At 48.8% G+C, this 20,135-nt stretch overlaps 1 protein-coding gene across 1 annotated transcript in view; it reads right to left on the bottom strand.

Moving 5' to 3' along the window:
- The window catches only part of SLC2A1 (solute carrier family 2 member 1), a 60,050-nt gene extending 42,568 nt beyond the window's left edge, over nt 1-17,482 (bottom strand). Inside the window, exon 1 of the mRNA XM_053280654.1 lies at nt 17,057-17,482. Coding sequence (XP_053136629.1) covers nt 17,057-17,080 — 24 coding nt within the window. The 5' untranslated portion in view covers nt 17,081-17,482. The remainder of the gene's footprint in view (nt 1-17,056) is intronic.
- Nucleotides 17,483-20,135: the final 2,653 nt, after the last annotated feature.

The following is a 20,135-nucleotide window of genomic DNA, read 5'->3' as shown; positions in this document are numbered from 1 at the left end:
GGCAATCACAGGGCTCCGTGGGCGCCAGTAGTCGACACCGACTCGATGGCACAACTTTACTTTAAGTAAGGTACACCTTAGGGCTTCTGCCGACTCCAAAATGATTCAATTGTAAGTTTTCCATAATTGGCTAAGTCCTGTTAATTTCAATCGGACTTCGTCTGAATGTTGCTCAACCTAGTTGTTGTTGTTATTTACATAAGAATCATAATATTATTACGATTATGATTATTATAATTATTATAGAGCCAGCATGGTGAATTGCTTTGAGGGTTGGACTAGGATTGGGGAGACCCGAGTTCAAATCCCCATTCCGCCATGAAACTCACTGTGTGACTCGGGGCCAGTCACATCTTATTCAACCTAACGTACCTCACAGGGTTGTTGTGAGGATAAAGTTAACCATTTAGACCCAGCTGGGCTCTTGGGCTCCTTGGTTATAGCCAAATGTAAAAATAAGTTTATTATTATTTATTTGCACAGTCGGACAGGTGTTATTGGCTGGTTTGTTTTATCCAGACATCGAGTCCTCATTATTATTATTTACAAGGTTATTGAGGTTGTTTATGGTGCTTTACAGACTATAAGAGGAGAGGCCTCTGCCCCAAAGAGTATACAATCTAACCTTGAACAAAGGGAAGGGAAATTGAAAGGGGGGTAAAAGCCAGGGAGAAAAGGACTTCCGCTTGCTGACAGCGAGTTACCAGGGGCTCAGGGGTTGGGCCAAAAACTCCACAGAAAAGATGCAGGCTTTTCTGCACCACAGAGACCCATTGCCGGGTGCATCCATAACGACAGATTAATACGCTCGTGACCAGAAGACAAACCATGACTCACAGGATCCGAAAGAAACAGCCACTCCTCTCCCTCTCTTTTTAAAAGTTACATCATGCATACAGCACCTTATTTATTTATTTTTACATTTCTATCCCGCTCTTCCTCCAAGGAGCCCAGCACACGATCATGTTTATCCACGCACACCATTTATGGAACAGCATAGGCAAAGCAGAGAAGAAGGGACCCTGCCCTGAGGGGCTTACAAACTCAATTTAACAGTGGGGAGACAACACTGCATGCAAATGGTCCTGGGTTCAGTCTCCAGACAGGGCGTGGAAAGACTCCTGCCTTGGAGAGCTGCTGCCAGTCAGAGCAGACAATACTGAGCTAGATGGGCCAAGGGTCAGACTCAGTATATGGCCGCTTTCTACGTAATAAGGAGCGGCAGTTGTCTACACTGGCTGGCAGCGGCTTCTCCAAGTTGAAGGCAGGCGTCTCTCTCAGCCCTACCTGGTGATGCTGCCAGGGAGGGAACCTGGGACCTTCTACATGCAAGTAGGCAGGTGCTTTTCCCAGAGCGGCCCCATCCCCTAAGGGGAATATCTTGCAGTGTCTCCCATTCAAATGCAAACCAGGGCAGACCCTGCTTAGCTAAGAGGACAGTTTCCTCTGCCCGGGGTCTCTCAGACACCAGTCAACTGACCTTCCCCCACTTCCTGCCGAAAAGGAAAAGGAAAAAAGACTGACTCACTCTTTGCTTCTACGTCTCCCAGCTGGTGAGTCATGCAACTAAATGTTATCACCTGCTTATGTCTGTAGATCGGGTTGCTTCGGGCACATGCAAAAGGACTGGTTGGCAGCAGGGATAATCTCCACGTGGGAGGCTATTTTGGATTTCAGTAGTGCAGTAGCAGCACGGATTTCAGGAGCAATGGGAGAAGATTTTAGAAACATAGCAAGCTGCTGTCCGCTGAGTCTGACCCTTGGCCCATATAGCTCAGTACTACCTGCTCTGACTGGCAGCAGCTCTTCAGCGTTTCAAGCATTTTTTCCCCCCTTGGCCCTCCCTGGAGATGTCAGGGATTGCAGTGGAGGCCAAGTATTGAGCTGCAGCCCTGTTTTCAGCAAGGCCTGCTTTTGGACAATTGAAGAGGAAAAATCTTGATGCTGAATTAAGATTAATGACTTCCTCTACCAAATGGAGTGACAGCAAAGTTATGGGCAAAGGGTGGAACAGGAATCTGTGCCTCTGTTACGCAAACTATTTAGGACAATAACCACTGACTGCAGAAGCAGTGAGCCCAGTAAAGATGTCAGACCATAGAATGTTAGCGTGGGAAGGGCCCTCAGAGGTTCTCTAGTCCACCCCCTGCTCAGTGCAGGAAACCACTGCAGCAGGTACTTGTGGGATGTAGAAGAGGTGAGAGTGAAAACCCGTCTCCCAAACATCACCCAGTTTTCCACACAGACTCCTCCTCCTCCTCCTCCTCTGAACATTTATATACCGCTTATAATAGTATCTGATGTATTTGATCCTTGATTGTAAAATAAATCTTATATAATCTTATATATAAATCTCTTCAACCAAAGTTCTCAAAGTGGTTTATGTAGAAAAGAAAATAAGACATAAATAAGATGGCCCCCTGTCCCCAAAGGGCTCATAATCAAAAAAAGAAACATAATAGAGACACCAGCGACAGCCACTGGAGGGATGCTGTGCTGGGGATGGATAGGGCCAGTTGCTCTCCCCCTGCTAAATACAAGAGAATCACCACTTTTAAAAGGTGCCTCTTTGCTCAGCTAGCTGAAACTAACTCTGGCAGAAACTGTGACATCCCTCTCAAAAAAACCCCCACTCAATTTCACTCAAACTGAAATTGACCCACTTTGATAGTATTTGATCCAGGACAGACCTGAACCTGATTCAGACATTATGCTGTACGAGTGTAAATGTCTGTACACTCATTCACGTGTGTGCGTGAATGACTGTCCCTCTCCACAGATCTGTACCTGTGTACAACAGACACACATCGTAAGAGTGTAGAACATAATGTGTGGATGGGCCTTCAGATCGCCTTCCTTGCATCTTCATTGGCTGAACACGCCCCCCCCCCAAACATAAACAAACTCAAGTGTGCTTAAACTGAAATTGATCCAGTTTGGAAGGGATGTGCAAACCGGTTCAAGTTCAAACCGGTTCACCATCAAACTAGGCTCGGCCGCGAGTCAAACAGGGACCGGTTCGATTCAGTTTGACTTAGAACCGAACACAGAGGGCTTGCTATAGGGTTCTAATTGGAAAACAAAACAAAAAAGTTCGGGGGGGTTTTAATTTAAAAAATTAATAACTCATTGCTGGGTCCAAGTGGTAATGCTGGCCTCTGGGGGGTGCTGCTGCAGCCACGCCCACACAGGCGGGGGGCGGTGTATCTCAGAAGAGGCTGGTATCTCCCACTGGCTTCCTCCCGGTCCTTTTCAGGCCGGTTCTGGCCCATTTGTGGACCTTCCCAGCTCTCTGCCTGCATGTGGTCCCGGGTCCACAAATGGCCAGTGCACATGCGCGGCAGCCTTCAAAACGAGTTACATATCGTAGAATTTATTTCACAATTAGAATGCTGAGCTGGCTCAGACTCGAGCCAAACAGTGGGTTCTCATTCAGGGTGCCAGAACCCAACACGCCCAGTCCGGTTCGAGTCCGGTCTGGACTCGAACCGGACAAACCGGTTTTGTGCACAATTCGGTTCTGCTTGATCCCCGACGGACTTGCAAAGGTGGCAGGTCCGCGTCGCCCCCGCGGAAACCTTTGTCCACCGAAAGATGCAACGTCGGGTGGTGGAAAAACCCCAGCGAATGCCCCCCTGCCTCTCGGCCACGATTGTTCCTCGAGTGGCACAGGATCTGCGGAGCCCGGGACCATCCTGGAGGCCAGCGCGGCAAAGCCCGATAACGAATCGCTCCATCAATATTTATTCTTCCCCTCACAGTCAACAATGCGCCGGGACAAACGGCCACCGACCCCACTCGGTCCTGCGGGGTCTTTGTCCAGGAGATCAAAGCCTGCCCCATGGTGCGCCGGGCCTCTTTGATGACCCAAAGAAAGCCCTGAGCTGCTCGGAAAGTTGTTTTCCCAACCCTATCGGTTTCCTAAAAGTCGGCTTTTTGCAGTCAAGGAGGAAATCTGCGATGAAGATGCCTTTCCTTCCATTGCCTCTGGAAAGGGCGCAGGGCTGTGCCGTTGGCCCGCACGTCCCATGCTCCCGTTCCAAATCCACCCCTTATGAGCCACTGTGCAGTGAGCTCGGCCAGGATTCCTGCCCGGCGGTTCCTCTCCTTGGCTCCCTCCCCTCCCGGCCTCCTGCTGCCGTCCCCTGAGACGGTGTCATTTTGCAATCAGGGGCTCTGGGTGCAGCTCCAACTGGGCGCCCATCTCTTTCCAAGGCAGGGGGCGGAGAGAGGGACATTTCAGGCCAGCCTTGCACAATCCCGCCTCCTGCAAAAAGCACGCTGACCCAGAAAAGAAGCCGGATTGCCTCGGATGCCCTCTGATGGGGGAGGAACCTTCTGCCTCTCCTCTTCCTCTTCCTCTCCCTGCTCAGCTTCCGTCTCTGCCTTCTCGGCTAGGCAAGAGACGGAAAACACCAGAGACGGACGGGGCAAGCGACGGACGCCAAGCATGTGTCTGGCAAAATCAAGACGCGGCTGGGGAAGTGGGGGGAGAGCCGGCCTTGTGGTCGCACGCACGACGGGTCCCCTTTGCTAAGCAGGCTCTGCCCGGGTTTGCACTGGGAGGGGAGACACTGTAAGATATTCCCCCTTAGGGGATGGGGCCGCTCTGGAGGGCCCACCTGCATACAACAACAACAACAGATATTTATATACTGCTTTCCAACAAGAGTTTTCAAGACAGTTTACATAGAGAAATAATAAATAAAAACTAGATGGGCCAGGCACAGAGCACTTGCATCTCTGCTGCTCTGCTTTTTCCCACCACCCGGGCATTTTCGGGCTGGCGAGCTGGCCAGAAAGCCAGCCTACTACCTCCTTCTGCCCAATTCCCGGTACCAATTCCCGGTACCAATTCTCTCGGTACCCGAGAGCTGCCACACATGAGATTAGCAACGGGTACGCCGAGGAGAAATAAATATATAGATAGATACGGTGGCTCCAAAGGGCTCACAATCTAAAAAGAAACCGAAGAGAGACACCAGCAACAGTCACTGGAGGGACTGTGCTGGGGATGGAGAGGGCCAGTTGCTCTCCCCCTGTTAAATGAAAAGAATCACCACGTTAAAAAAAGTGCCTCTTTGCCCAGTTAGCAGAGGTTCATGTATGAAACATACAGACGTCTCAAGTTCCCTCCCTCTAGGGTTGCCATATTCTGGCGTTCAGGTGCCTAATTTGCATATTATGTAAATTGGCTTGGAAATCGTTTTTGAGCAGAATAGTGAGTGCACATTTTGTTCCATAACTCCGCTTCTAGCCTAGCTTTTTTTTCTTTCCTTTTCTTTTTTTAATGAAAGCTGATATCTGGGCGAATCTGGGTGGCCTAAGTAATCTGAGTGAGATGTTTAAAATCCAAGTGAAACCCAGAATTTCGGGGGGCATGGCAGCTCTACCTCCCTGGCATCTCCAGACAGGGCTGAGAGAGATTCCTGGGAGAAGCCGCTGCCAGTCTGTGCAGACAATGCTGAGCTAGATAGACCAAGGGTCTGACTCAGTATATGGCAGCTTCTCGTGTTCCTAAAAAGGGGCTCAATGCATTTGCAACATAATTTGGAACTGTGAAAAGGGGCAGGGAAAAGCCAGGCTGCTTCAGCTGAGCAATCGCTCTTTGAGAGAAGAACAAATATATACAGGACGGAGCACAAAAGAAGCTACTGCACGGTCAAGTAGCGACAGCCAAAAAGAGAAACCCCAATTCTTTTTTGCATCGTGCAGAATTAGACCTGGAAAGAAACCTTAGCTCAGTAGTATAGTTTTTAGTTCAGCATATGTAGTTCGAATGTTAATTTTAATCTGCTTTCAAATGTGTTTTTAAAATCTTGATCGGTAGGTATTTTTTTATTTTAGTGTAGACTGCCCTGAGGCATTTTAGGAAGGGTGGTATCCAGCTCTGCTGGATCAGACCAAAGTGGGCCCATCATCATAGGAACACAGGAAGCTGCCTCCTACTGAGTCAGACCTTTGGCCCCTCTAGTTCAGAACTGTCTACTCTGACTGGCAGCGGCTCTCCACAGCCCTTTCTGGTTGGGTTTCTCTCCGAGCTGTACCTGCAGATGCCAGGAATTGAACCCGGGGCCTTCTGAATGCAAAGCAGATGCTCTGCCACTGAGCTATGGCCCTGACTGGTTTCCAGGATATACCCGGGAAGTCCTTAGGCAGGACAGGAAGGTCCCGGCAACTGGCACTGAAAGGTAGACTGCCTCTAGAGAGAGAGGTGCTATTCAGATATCCTGGCTCACAGCAGCGGATAGAGCTGTCCTTCTCCATGGGAGGCAGCAGAGTCTAGAAATAAATTCTGTGTTGTATAAAAAGGACTTGTTTGTCCCACCGGTCTGTTCCGCTGGGCAATGAAGCTCAGCTTTTGAGAGAGGGAGGCAACAGTTCTCTCTGGCCACATTCTCCACACCAGCTTTTTAAAACCGACATTTCTCATCTCCCTTCGTCGTGTTTCCTTGAAGCTAAGTAGCCCCCAACGCTTTGCCTTTCCTCAAAAGCACCCCTGGATGACGCTGGTTGCCAATCACCAGCCCAACAACCAGCGCCTACACACGACTCCTTCCATGCCTCCGGCTTCCCCTCTGGCCTCATCCTGCTCCAAGGCAACAGTCCATTTTGTGTGGAGAGCTGCGTGTGGCACAGCTCAAGTGCTCAAATTAAGCAGATTTGACTTTTTAACAGCACAGAACATTTCCTGGGAAGACAACCATATCTAAACCCTGCTCAGCACCTTGGAGGAAGTGATGGAGCTGCTCTGGGAAGAGCAGAAGGTTCCAGGTTCCCTCCCTGGCAGCATCTCCAAGATAGGGCTGAGAGAGATTCCTGCCTGCAACCTGGGAGAAGCCACTGCCAGTCTGTGTATGCAATGCTGAGCTAGATGGACAAAGGGTCTGACTCAGTAGAAGGCAGCTTCCTATGTTCCTAAATTTGACTGCCCATTTCACAGATGGGAAACTGAGGCTCACGGTTGTTTTACGGAGGACCACGGAGATCCTCAATAAGGTTTCAATACCAGTTGCAGGGGAGCAGCAGCAGCAGGAGAGAGAGGGCATATCCTCACCTCTTGCCTGTGGGCTTCTCAGAGGCTTCTGGTGGCCCACTGTGTGAAACAGGATGCTGGACTAGATGGGCCTTGGGCCTGATCCAGTAGGGTTGTTCTTATGTTCTGACGGAGGTGTTCACACCCAATGCACACCCCAGCTCTGAGGTTCGGTTTCCAAAGACAGTAATAAAAGGAAGAGTACAAGTTTATTCCTACACTGGAATTGTGCTTGTATTGGACTATTTGTATTGGACGTATTGGACTAATTGTGCTCGTATTGGACTAATCCACGGATGAAGATCTGGAGAGATCCCCTTTTTAAAACGAAGGGGGATAATACGCTCAAAAACAAAGATGTAAAGGTCTCGTAAGCCTGCAAAACGAAAGGCACTGAGGGTGAGAGAGTCGGAACGGAGGCTGAAGAAGAAATCAGAGGCTCTTAAACTGATTCATATATGAAATCCTCTACAACCACATACTGCCAGGTTCTCAAATTTGGGTCCCAAGGCCACCTAACGGTGCAGCAGGGAAGAAGTAACTTGCCCAGGGAGCAAGAGGTTGCTGGTTTGAATCCCCGCTGGTGTGTTTCTCAGACTATGGGAAACACCTATGTCAGGCAGCAGCGATATAGGAAGATGCTGAAAGGCTCATCTCACACTGTGCGGGAGGAGGCAATGGTCAACCCCTCCTCTATTCTACCAAAGAAAACTACAGAACTCTGTGGTCGCCACGAGTCGAGACCAACTCGACGGCACACATTTACTTTATGTTGTTGGACTACAACGTCCATCATTGGCCCTCAAAGGCTATTGTGATGGGATGATGGGTGTTGTAGTCCAAGGACCACCTCAAGGCTCGAGTTTGAGAACTCCAGCTCTCTGTGGCTGTAGATTCAGAGCAGAGCATGCTTCCCTGCCATAAACACAGCGGTCATTTTAGTACAGACGTTGTTCCCCTCATAAACCGAACGTATCAAGATCCGAGGCAATTTTGAAATATTTAGCAATTCATTTATCCATCTCTCTGTTTCTCCTGGGGGAGAATGTTTCCCAACATTACACAACGGGATTATTTTTCAGGAAATAAGAGACGCTGAATTCTTTGGAGGGCAGAAAAGTCAATGTCCCCAACTCTCCACAATATGAACATGTGCGAACATAGAAAAACACTCCAAAATATTGGAAAGATGATCCGCTCACCTCTCAGACCTGCAAGTCAGCTTTTTAAAAAAAATTTGGGTTTCAAAAACAAGATTTTGGCCAGAGCACATAACAAGTAAAAAGGTTACTGAAAATATTTTCTCCTCCTAACCCCGCAAACACCAACACCACACACACACACACACACACACACACACACACAAATTCATATCAGCTCAACTAGTGCCTGGTAAAACCAACTAACAAAGTTAGTGGGTTCGAATTGTGAAGAAATTCTGAGAAAGGCAAAAATAGTTTCTTCAAACCACACACAGTGGCTAAATATAGACAAAAATGAAGCGAATGTCTAACGAAATAGTTGCTCTCCTAACGAGTGATGAAAGGAGTTTCAAGGTGATAATTCTTGGTCTAGTGAGATATATCAAAACCAAATATAGTACAAAATAAATTTGCTTTTTTAAAATCTGGAAAACGTGTTCACTCTTTGCATCAAATGGGGGTGAGGCCCTCCAGTTAACAAAACACACACAAACACACACACCCCCTTAAACTCTAAGCAATATGTATGCAGCACCAACGCTACTGACGTGTATAAACTCCTTATAGAAAGCTATATCCGTGATTCGAGCCCTTGCTCAAACAAGGCATTTATTACTCATGTTCTAGTACAAAGCATACAACGCACAACCCTTAGAAGCACTCAAGACTGCAGGGTGTGAATGCAGGGAGGCAAATGAGACGTGTTCCTGGGAGTCCTGGGTTCAAATCCCTACTCTTGACATAAACCTCATGGGCTACCCAGGGCCAGGCATTCTAGCCAAACCGACCTCGCAGGATTGTTGCGAGATTAAAACTGTGGAAGGGAAACCACGTACTTCGCCCTGAGCTCCTTGGGGGAAGACAAGAATAGAGATTGGCAGAGAACAAAATACAGATCTGGGTTCAGATTCGGGCAGCTTTAAGCAGGTCGGCCTCTCTTAGCTTCAGAACCCTTCCTATAAAGAAGGAAGCTATAGCAGGGACAGATAATAACAACATGACTCATATCAGTCTACTGAGTGCTTCCCTTTTCTTCAAAGCCACTTTTCTGTGTCTAACGGAGGAGAACTGGGCTTGCGGTAGCAAGCATGAATTGTCCCCTTGCTAAGGAGAGTCTGCCTTGGTTTGAATTTGGATGGGTGACTACATATGAGCACTGGAAGATAATTCCCCTTAGGGCAGGGATAGACAGCATCGGCTCTCTAATTGTTGCTGAAGCATCTGCTTTACAGATCCCAGGTTCAATCCCTGGCGGCATCTCCAGGTAGGACAGGGAGAGCTTCCTGCCTGAAACCTTGGAGAGCCGCTGCCAGTCAGTGTCGGCAATACTGAACTCGATGAACCAAAGGTCTGATTCTATTTGGCAGCTTCATATGTTTATCAGGAGCATCCAGAGCTCACTGGTAGAGTATCTGCTTTGCATGCAGAAGGTCCCAGGTTCAATCCCTGGCAGCATCTCCAGGCAGCGCAGGGAGAAACTCCTGCCTGGAACCCAGGAGAGCTGCTACCAGTCAGTGTTGGCAATACTAAAGTGGACCAATGGTCTGAATCAGTTTAAGGCAGCTTCCTATGTCCCCGGCTGAATGCTTTTCTGCCCTTCCCCGATCAAAATGACTCCCAGGCAGCAAAAAGCAGCAGAAAAATTTCCATGATGGAATAAAACATCTGGAAAATTTTCCACAGTGACTGTTTTCCATTCAAAGTTCCCTGTTTCTGCTAATGCATTGTTCCCTAAAATTTATCAGCCACATAATGAGTAGATAGAACTCTTGCCAAGTGGGACAGTTTCAAAGTTGGAACTAACTTTGTTAGGTGGCTATCCCCAGGAAGCAGATGGGTCGCTGCTATTTATTTGCAAACTGGAGGTGAAGCAGCAGGGCGAACTTAAACAAAAAAGAAAGAGAACCCAAATAGGCCAATCTCAGCACACATTTTCCAACTCAAAACTTTCCAGAAAACCCACCTCGCTACACCCAAGGAACTGCTCCGTCACCCCACAATGGTAAAGTTTAGATTCTAAAACCAGTCCCTTTGGCAATGGGAAATGACTTGACGAGCAAGCCAGAGGTTGCCGGTTCGAATCTCCGCCAGTATGTTTCCCAGACGATGGGAAGCACCTCTATCAGGCAGCAGCGATACAGGAAGATGCTGAAAGGCATCATCTCATACTGTGCAGGGGGAGGCCATGGTCAACCCCTCCTGTATTCTACCAAGGACAACCACAGGGCTCTGTGGACTCGTCACGAGTCGACACCGACTCGACGGCACAACCTTACTCTGTAAAGCAGCATCTATATAGAAATTATTGTGTATAGCATCATAAAAACAGACGCTGAAGCACAAGGGTGGGGTTGTAGCAGCTTTGAATGCAAAACGTCCCAGATTTGATCCCTGGCAACATTTCCAGGTTGGGCTGGGAAAGATTCCTGCCTGAAACCTTGGAGAAGCTGCTGCCAGCCCGTGCAGACAATACTGACTTAGATGGACCAATGGTCAGACTCAGTAAAAGGCAGCTTCGTAGGTTTATCAGGAGCATCCAACGCTCAGGGGCAGAGGCCCTGCTTTTGATGCAGAAGGTCCCAATCCCTGCAGCATTTCCAGGAACAGCAGGAGAAAGTTCCCATTTGGAACCAGCTGCTGCCAGTTATTGTAGACTACTACTACTACTACTACAAATATTTATATACTGCTCTTCAACCAAAGTTCTCAAAGCGGTTTACTTAGATATACATAAATAAAAAAGATGGTCCCCTGTCCCCAAAGGGCTCACAATCTAAAAAGAAACATAAGACAGACACCAGCAACAGCCACTGGAGGGATGCTGTGCTGGGGATGGAGTGGGCCAGTTGCTCTCCCCCGGCTAAATAAAGAGAATCACAATTTTTAAAAAGGTGCCTCTTTGCTCAGACAATTCTGAGCTAGTTGGAACAATAGTCCCCTGACTCAGTAGAAAGCATCTGCCTATGGTCCACTTTGCAAATCCAAAATTCTACCCAACTCATTAATAAGACAGCAATTTACTCCTTCTTTTGATACTTGTGTACAAATATGTTAAAAATGAAAAAGTAAAAACCCGATGCCTTCTTCCTCTGATAAGAAGTGGGCGTTAAGATGGCTTGTTATCTAAGGATGTGCACAAATCATATTTTTTTATTCAGTTTGTACCCAAAACAAATCACCCCTGACATGTTTTGTATCCAAATCTACCCCCTCCAAATCACCCCAGATTTGATTTGTATTTGCTTTGATTTGATTTGGATTTGGACCAATTAGGACCATTCAACAAGGTCCTAGGGACACCACATTTGGGTGGTGGGTAGGTCCCCATGGGAGTCACCTACCACCCATATTTCAAGGCAGTGGGACACTTGATTGATTTTTAATGATTTTTTTAAAAAGTTTTTACTGATTTTGAACATTTCCGCCATAGGAAACAATGGGGATTCAAGTTGCCATATCCTAACCCTAACACGGATCCCCAGATTTTATTTTTTTTAGAAGAAAGAAAAGCTAAGCTCTAGCCCTTGTAGAAGTGAAGTTATTGAGCAAACTGTGCAGTCATTATTTTTCAAGTGTTTGGATTCATTGGTGTCTAATAACTTTTCCTCATAATGAATCCCTATGAGGATTCATTATATGCCTTCGTTTCTACTGTTCATTTTGACTATCATTGGACAGTGCCAAATGTCAATTCCCGTGCGTCAACTACACACACACACACACACACACACTGGGGTACTCAGTTTATTCTTTAAGTATTTTTGAAGTGTTTAGATTATTTGGTGTTTAGATTCTTTTGTGCCATTTCTTCTGTTCATTTTGACCCCACTGCTTTGCAGGTGGGCATGGGGAATTAGTGGCATCCCATGTTCCAACTACCCCACAAGCCACTGGGTACTCAGTTTATATTTTAGGAATTTTTGAGGTGTTTAGACTCTTTGATGTGTAATGATCCTCATAGGGATTCATTATAAGGAAAGATTATTAGACATCAAAGAGCCTAAACACCTGCAAAAAAATCCTAGAACATAAACTGAGTAGTACCCCATTGCCTTGCGGGGGGTAGTGGGGTGTAGTTGGCACATAGCAGTTGACAGTTGGCACTGTCGAAAAGACAGTCGAAATGAATAGGAGAAATGAAGGTGTGTAATGAATCCTCATAGGGATTCATTGAGGGAAAGTTATTATAAACCAAAGAATCCAAACACTTGAAAAATAGTGACCACACATTTTGCTCCATAACTCCACTTCTACAAGGGCTAGAGCTTAGCTTTTAAAAAAAAAAAAAAAGCTGGGAATCTGGGGGAATTAATAAGTTAGATCTGAATCTCAGATCGATTCAAATCGAATCAGGCGCGATTCGATTTGTACCAGAATCCAGCCAATGGACCACAGAGTTGATTTGTTTTGTCTCCAAAACAGCTAAATTTGGGTACAAATCGATTTGTACCCGAATCAGTTTGCACATCCCTATCGTTAACTAAACTAATCTAAACCTAAAACAAAACGAAAACCTCACCCTATGCAAATACGATACTATCAGCAGCCTGAGCCACAAGTCAATTAAGCCAGGGCCAATAAACGAGTGATTAAGACTGAAAGTAGAGAGGATAGAGACCTAGCTGCAGGGTTAGACCTCGGTGGTTAGACTTCTCTTGTGTAAAGCCGGGGGGTGGGGGTCTGACTGAAGAGCAAAAGGAGCACCCAGGTGAGGTCAGAGGTGCTAAAAAGGTACCTGGCATTTCACCACAGCAGCCTGAAGGACACTTGCTCTAAAAATCAGACCTCCCCATCCTAAACAGGGATGGCCCTTTCAGGAGGCAAGGTGGGGAAGTCACCCCCGGTGGTCGATTCTTGGGCTGCCAACAGAGTAGTGAAATGCCCCTCGCCGTGGCCACCACGCGCTTTGGGACCGATCTGACCCTTGTAAACGTTGCAGGGAGAGCCACCTAGGAAGCTGCCTTCTACTGAGTCAGACCCTGGGTCCATCCATCTCAGGATTGCCTACCCAGACTGGCAGCGGCTTCTCCGAGGTTGCAGGCAGGAGTGTTTCCCAGCCCTACCTGGAGACGCCAGAGAGGGGACTCAGAAGCAGGCCGATGCTCTTCCCAGAGCAGCCCCATCCCCGAAGGGGAAGATCTGACAGCGCTCACATGTGGCCTCCCATCCAAATGCAGACCAAGACAGGCCCTAAAGGGGACAATGCATGCTTGCTACCACCAGACCGGCCCTCCTCATGCTCCCCACATGCTTGCAAGAAGCACAAGGAGAGAAGAGGAGGCCCAACCCTGCTCTCTGGGCTCTTACCTTCCCTGCCCGCTGACCGTCTCCAGGCACTTTTAAAGCTTTAAAGGGTTAGCGCTGAAAGGGGGCTGGCCCCCACCAGGGGCATGGGGGGCAGGCAGTGTCTCTTGCCTCAGCACCCCAGTACCTTGTCCCTTGCCACTGATAACCTAACTGGGAAGAGACCTCGAATGCCACAGGTCGGTAGCCAGCTTGGGTCCACTCGGGGGGCAATTCCCGGCCACATTTACTTGGAAGGAACTGGCACGGAACCCAGTGGGGTTAACTTTCAGGTTAACCTGCCTAGGATCAGGCTGGACAGGGCAGTTGCACAGGTGACCATTTGGGCACAGGGCAGAAAGTCCCCCCCCTACACATTTGTCCCGCATTTTGCCTGCAACAGCGTGGCCCATAACAGGCTCCACTGGAAGGCTGTCATCTTAACTGGGATTAACTCGGCTGAGATCTAACCACTCTCCATTTGCAAGCTGACAATACGAGTGTGTCACAGACGCAGACCCATCTCCGGTCCTACGAAAATCTCTGCTCAGCGCCCCTAAGCGGCCAGAGCCAGTGTGATGCAGGGGGCAGAAGTGTACGCGTGAATCAGATTCAAATCATGTGGTTTGCCAAGTAACCTCAGGTCAGGCCCTCTCTCTCTCTCTTTCTCTCTCCCCCCGTAACCTACCTAACAGGGGCGTTGTGAGAACCAAATGGAATTTTATTCCCCCTGTCTGCAGGGCCTTGAAAGAAGGATGAAAAACAAACGTTTGAAATCAATAAAGTTGCTATTAAAAAACAAACGGAGGCATAGCCAAATATTCCAGCTTTGAACTGCCGCGGGAAAATAAAGAGGAACAATTCTCCCGATACAGAAATTGCAAACTGTCCAACAATTTACATTAGAATAAGAAATACTTCAGAATAACTTGGACTAGCAGGGAAATGACTTGACTAGCAAGCCAGAGGCTGCCGGTTCGACTCCCCGCTGGGATGTTCCCCAGACTATGGGAAACACCTATACTGGGCAGCAGCGATGTAGGAAGATGCTGAAAGACATCATCTCATACTGCGCGGGAGGAGGCAATGGTCAACCCCTCCTGTATTCTACCCAGGGCTCTCTGGTCGCCAGGAGTCGACACTGGCTCTTTACCTTTACTCTGGGCAGCCATTTGTCAAGGGATGCTTTTAACATATCCCTGCTCTGAGCAGTGGGGAGCAAGACCTCTTAGGTCCTTTCCAATTCGAAAATGTTACAGACCAGGGCAGCTAAGCACCCACCACCACCACCACCACAAACAGTCCCCCACCCCGGGCATTTATGAACTTAACAGGATTTATTTAAATGAAATTATGTTCAGGATGAGAGTGTGAAATATACTATGGTTTCTGTTTCAAAAACCTAACATGTGGGATTCAGCTCACCCACCTAGAAACACACATCTCATTTTTTTCCCTTCTGTCTTACTGAGTAAGACAATTTTTGGATACTTTCAGTGACCCAAAGAGCACTTACTTTAATTTAATTTAATTTTTTTAAAAAAGCACAAGATCTGGAAATAAACACACCCACATCTCAAAATCTCTCTTCTGGAAAAAAAAAGTCTCTCTCAAAAAAAATCCCCCCCCCCAAAAAATCAAAATCAAAATCTCTCTTCTCTGATCACACCCCTATTATTATTATTATTATTTTTAAGGTCTCCAGCCAACATATTGATCACCGAGATGCAAAATCAGGCTTGCTTTAGAAACACAGGTGTCTGAAAACCAGATTCTTGGTGATTATCGCCCATAAGTAGAGCTGCAATCCCCCCACCCCAGAATTCCGCGTTTCACCCATATTTTAAGCCTCTCACCCGGATTTCAGCTTTCATTAAAAAACAAAAACAAAGCTAAGCTCTAGCCCTCGTCGAAGCCGAGTTAGGAAGCAAAACGTGCAGTCACCATTCTGCTCAAGAATTATTTCCAAGCCCATTTACAGAATATGGAAATGAGGCACCCAGATTTGGAAAGCCAGAATAAGGCCACCCTAGCCGTAAGAAAGAAAGCACACGGAGTATCAATGAGCTGATTGGCTGCAATTCCAAAAGTACTTTGCATCATCCGGACATAAAATTTCCAGGTACCCCAGGAAAATTAAGACTCTGAAATTAGACTCGGAAAGCAGCCGAGTGAAATGTTTCTGGGGAGGAGGCGGTCCTCCCTCAAGCCAAGAGTCTACTAATTGCACACACACACACACACACACACACACACACACACACACAACCATGCATGCACAGAGCTGCCACCAAGTGGAGCTTGAAAAATTTCCATTGTGCCCTCTTGGGCAACCCCGGATCTGAATTTTTCATTCAGCCTGCCAGTAGCTCAAAGGTGGAGAGGGACGGATGGAGAAGATGCAGCCATAAGAGCACAGAGAGGGAAAGGTGCCCCTTTGCGCCCGTTCAGACCCAAAGCCCCCGAGCATGAAACTGACTCGACTGTCATTTATTGGACTGAACGAGATTGCCTGCATTGTACGTTTCCCGCCGCCGACACGGTCCTGTGCAAACGCTGTACATTGGCCGGAAAACGGTTCCTTGGAAGTAAAGTGCATCCCTTCGATTTTCTTGCGCAGATTTCATTTATTTGCCGCACAGAACCTGAGATTTCTAACCCCATCGCCATCAAGCCCCATTAAAACCAACGAGGATTTGGGCAGTAAACAGAGAGAGAGGCCGATCCGATCCTGCACTACTAAGGAGACCGATCCTGCACCCCTTTTGATGAAGGGGGAACGTCTCTTTTCTACTCCAGCAAGTTTTGGGATGTGAGGGGCACAGAGGAAACTCCCCACTTTCCTGGATTCGAAACTGTGACTGCATCACTTCACATAACAACAATAAACCAGGGGGGTCCCAAACGCGGGTCCCCAGATGTCGTTGGACTACAAATCCCATCCTACCTCGCCACAAGGGCCAAAGGCGAGGAAGGAGGCCGTCGTGGCTGCGGGATGGTGCGAGCGGCAGCCCCCACCGCATCTGGGTACCCAAGCTGGAAAGTCTAGCGGGAATCGAAACCGTTGCAAAGTGAAGAGGGTGGCTGGGGGTGATGGGAGTTGTAGTCCCACCCTGTCTCGGGACCCCCCGTGCGGGAGTCGAAGCAATGGGAAGGTGAGAGGGCGCAAGTGCGAAGGAGAGAGGAAGACGCGGCCAGAGCAGGCACTGGCTCGGCGGCGCAAAAGGCGAGCGCCCGCTTTCCGCTCTCGCCACCGGAGGCGGGGGGAAGCAGCCGGCCGGCCCGAGCTGAGCAGCAAGAAGCGGCACTTGCTCGACGCCGGCTGAAGGAGCCACGCTGGAGGATCGCGGCAGACGGGAGCTCGGCCGCCTTCTCGGAGGGCGCATCGAAGGCACCCGGCGGCGCGGGGAAGAAAGGAGGGAGGGAGGGAGGGAGGGAGAGGGCGCGCGCGGACCCGGCAGCCTCGGGCGGGTAAAAAGACTCCGGAGAGGGCGAGAGAAAGGGAGGAGGAGGAGAAGGAGGAGAGCGCGCGCACCTTGCCGCCTCCGCCGGACTCCATGGCGCCGCGCCGTGCGCCCCTCGCCGTGCGCCCCGGCTCTCCAAGGGGGGACCCGCCGCTGGCTGCGCGCCTCCGCCGGCCACGCTGCTGCCGCCGCCGCCGCCGCCGCCGCCTCGCTCCTCGGGGCTCGGAGGGGCCCTCCTGGTGGTGCCGTCGAGCCTGCCCGGCGCGCTTCTGCCGGTCTGTCCGTCCACCCGGCCGGCCGCGCGCTGCTGGTCGGACTCCGCTGTGCCTCTAGCCGGGCCCGCGGCGTGGAGGCTGCTTAAGTGACGGCGTGTGTGGCGCGCAGGCCGGCCGCCGATTGGCTCTGCCGCCCGAGTGTGTGTCGGGGGTGTGCGCGGCCGGCGGGCGGCGGCATCGGCAGCAGCAGCCACCAGGGAGCTCCTCCGGCCCCGCCCCCCGCCGCTCGCCGCCTCCTGCGTGACGAAGAGCCGGCGGGAGATGGCGGGCGAGCGGCGGAGGAGGGAGAGGCTGCTGGCCAGGCCCCCCCCGCCCCGCCCGCCCAGCCTCCTCTGTAGGGTTGTGAGACTCAGTCGGTCAGATGAGCGCCTCTCGCCGAGGGAGAGCCCGAGCGGAGGGGACGGATTCTGTCTCCCCGTCGCCGTTGTCCTTATCTGGGGGGTGCCTTATATGCGCGTTCTCCCTTCTTGGGTTAGCGGCTTCGGATGCTGCTTTTTTATAGAGAAGCAGAGAGGGAGGGAGGAAGATTTAGAGGAGGGGGAAGGAAGAAAGAAAGAAAGAAAGAAAAAGATTTAGAGGAAGAAGAAAGAAAGAAAGAAAGAAAGATTTAGAGGAAGGGAAAGAAAGAAAGAAAGAAAGAAAGAAAGATTTAGAGGAAGGAAAAAGAAAGAAAGAAAGAAAGATTTAGAGGAAGGAAAAAGAAAGAAAGAAAGAAAGATTTAGAGGAAGGAAAAAGAAAGAAAGAAAGAAAGAAAGATTTAGAAGAAGGGAAAGAAAAAAAGATTCAGAGGAAGGGAAAGAAAGAAAGTAAAAGATAGTTCTATTTATTATTTTGTTACAGTCTAAAACTCTTATGAATGGTCTTTCAGTAAAAGCAATCTGGGTTTAGGGCTGAGGTGTGGCTGGCCAATGTGGAAAGAAAGATGCTGGGCTAGATCAGGGGTTAGAACCTAAGCACAGCCCTGCCGGATCAGACCCAAGGAGGCCCATCCAGTCCAGCCTCCTGTTTCACACCGTGGCCCACCAGAGGCCCCTGAGAAGCCCACAGGCCAGAGGTGAGGGCCTGTGCCTTCTCTCCAGGGCGATTTAGCTTTTAGTTCGCATCTCCTCCGGAATGGAAGGTTCACGAATCAGCCAGATTTACCCCCAAAGTCCCTGCGAGCTGTCAGGCAGCACTTCACAAATGATTCAGGTTTTTCCTTTTGCATTCGAGTATAGCCTGATTCATATCCAGGGTTTAAAAAAAAATTCACTTTTTGCATCATGGGGGGGGGCGGACTTTGAACTTGCAGTAAAGCCTGTTGTGTGAAAAACGCCCAGGTGTCGCTCTCCTGCAACTGGTTTTAAGAGGCATCTTGCCTCTGAGGCTGGAGGTGGTCTATTATTTTATTTATTTTTATTTATTTAATACATTTCTATACCGCCCAAAACGTAGGTTCTTTTAGCCACCAGACTAGTAGCCACTGATAGACCTGCCCACCATGACTTTGTCTAAGCCCCTTTTAAAGCCATCCAACCTGTTGGCCATCACCACATCCAGTGGCAGAGAATTCCATAGCTTAATTATGCGCTGTGTGAAAAAGGACTTCCTCATGTCGGTCCTAAATTTCCCAACCTTCAGTTTCATGGGATGACCCCTGGTTCTAGTGGGGTGTGTGTGAGAGAGAGAAATTTCTCTCTCTCCACCCTCTCTACTCCATGCAGTCAGTCAGTCTTTATGACGGTCTTTGACCAATAACACAACATCTAAAACAATATAAAATTTTAAACATAGCCATATTAATAACATCACTGTACATTGGATCTAACTATTAGCAAGCAAAGTGCGACGAACGCACAGACGAATTCACATCGATAAGCAAATATTTGATGTAGAATTTGTCCAATCGACCGGGCAGATTATGTAAACCTGGCTTGGACCTGCTCCAGGAAGGAATACCACTCCATGCAGAAGTGGCGGCGGTGTGCAGAAGCGCCTTTTACCAACTACGGCTGGTACGCCAGCTGCGACCCCACTTGGAGAAGTCGGACCTGACCTCAGTCACTCATGCATTGGTAACATCCCAATTGGACTACTGCAATGCGCTCTATGTGGGGCTGCCCTTGAAGACTGTTTGGAAGCTTCAGCTGGTTCAGGACGCTGCAGCAAGGATGCTCGTGGGTGCAAATCGCTTCACGAGTATTACACCCATCCTGCGTCAGCTTCATTGGCTACCAGTCCCCTTCCAGGCTAGATTCAAGGTGCTGGTATTGACCTTTAAAGCCCTACACAGCTTGGGGCCAGGGTACCTGTCGGACAGCATTCTCCCATATGAATCTGCCAGGGCCCTCCGTTCATCATCTCAGGCCCTGCTCATGGCCCCGCCACTAACAGAGATCCAGTTGATGGGGACTAGAGACAGGGCCTTTTCGGTTGTGGCCCCTCGGCATTGGAACACCCTCCCTCAAGAGCTTCGCCATGTTCCCTCCCTCAGTGTTTTTAAAAAACATCTCAAAATGCATCTTTTAAAGGAGGCTTTTTCATGCTCCATTATTGTTTTGTTATATCTGGTAGGTTCTTTCACTTCTTTAGCTTTTTATAATTTTCAGTTTTATTTTGAACCTAATAATTGTGGGTTTTAATCAACTTTTTAAAAAGATCCAGTTAATTTTATTACTTTTATTGTATCTGTGTCTATCTTATTGTTGTGAGCCGCCCTGAGCAGTAGTGCACTGGAGGGGCAGGGGAGAAATATTTTAAATAAATCATAATAAATAATAATTTTAAACACCTCGATCATGTCTCCTCGAAGTCCAAAGTAAAGAGCTTCAGATACTGTAGCCTAGCCCCATAAGGAAGGTGCTCCAGGCCCCTGATCATCTGGGTTGCCCTCTT

This window comes from Hemicordylus capensis, chromosome 16 (genome assembly GCF_027244095.1).
Source record: "Hemicordylus capensis ecotype Gifberg chromosome 16, rHemCap1.1.pri, whole genome shotgun sequence".
Lineage (NCBI taxonomy): Eukaryota > Metazoa > Chordata > Lepidosauria > Squamata > Cordylidae > Hemicordylus > Hemicordylus capensis.
Note: the sequence above shows the minus strand (reverse complement) of the source record. Positions and strands in the feature narration are given on the sequence as shown.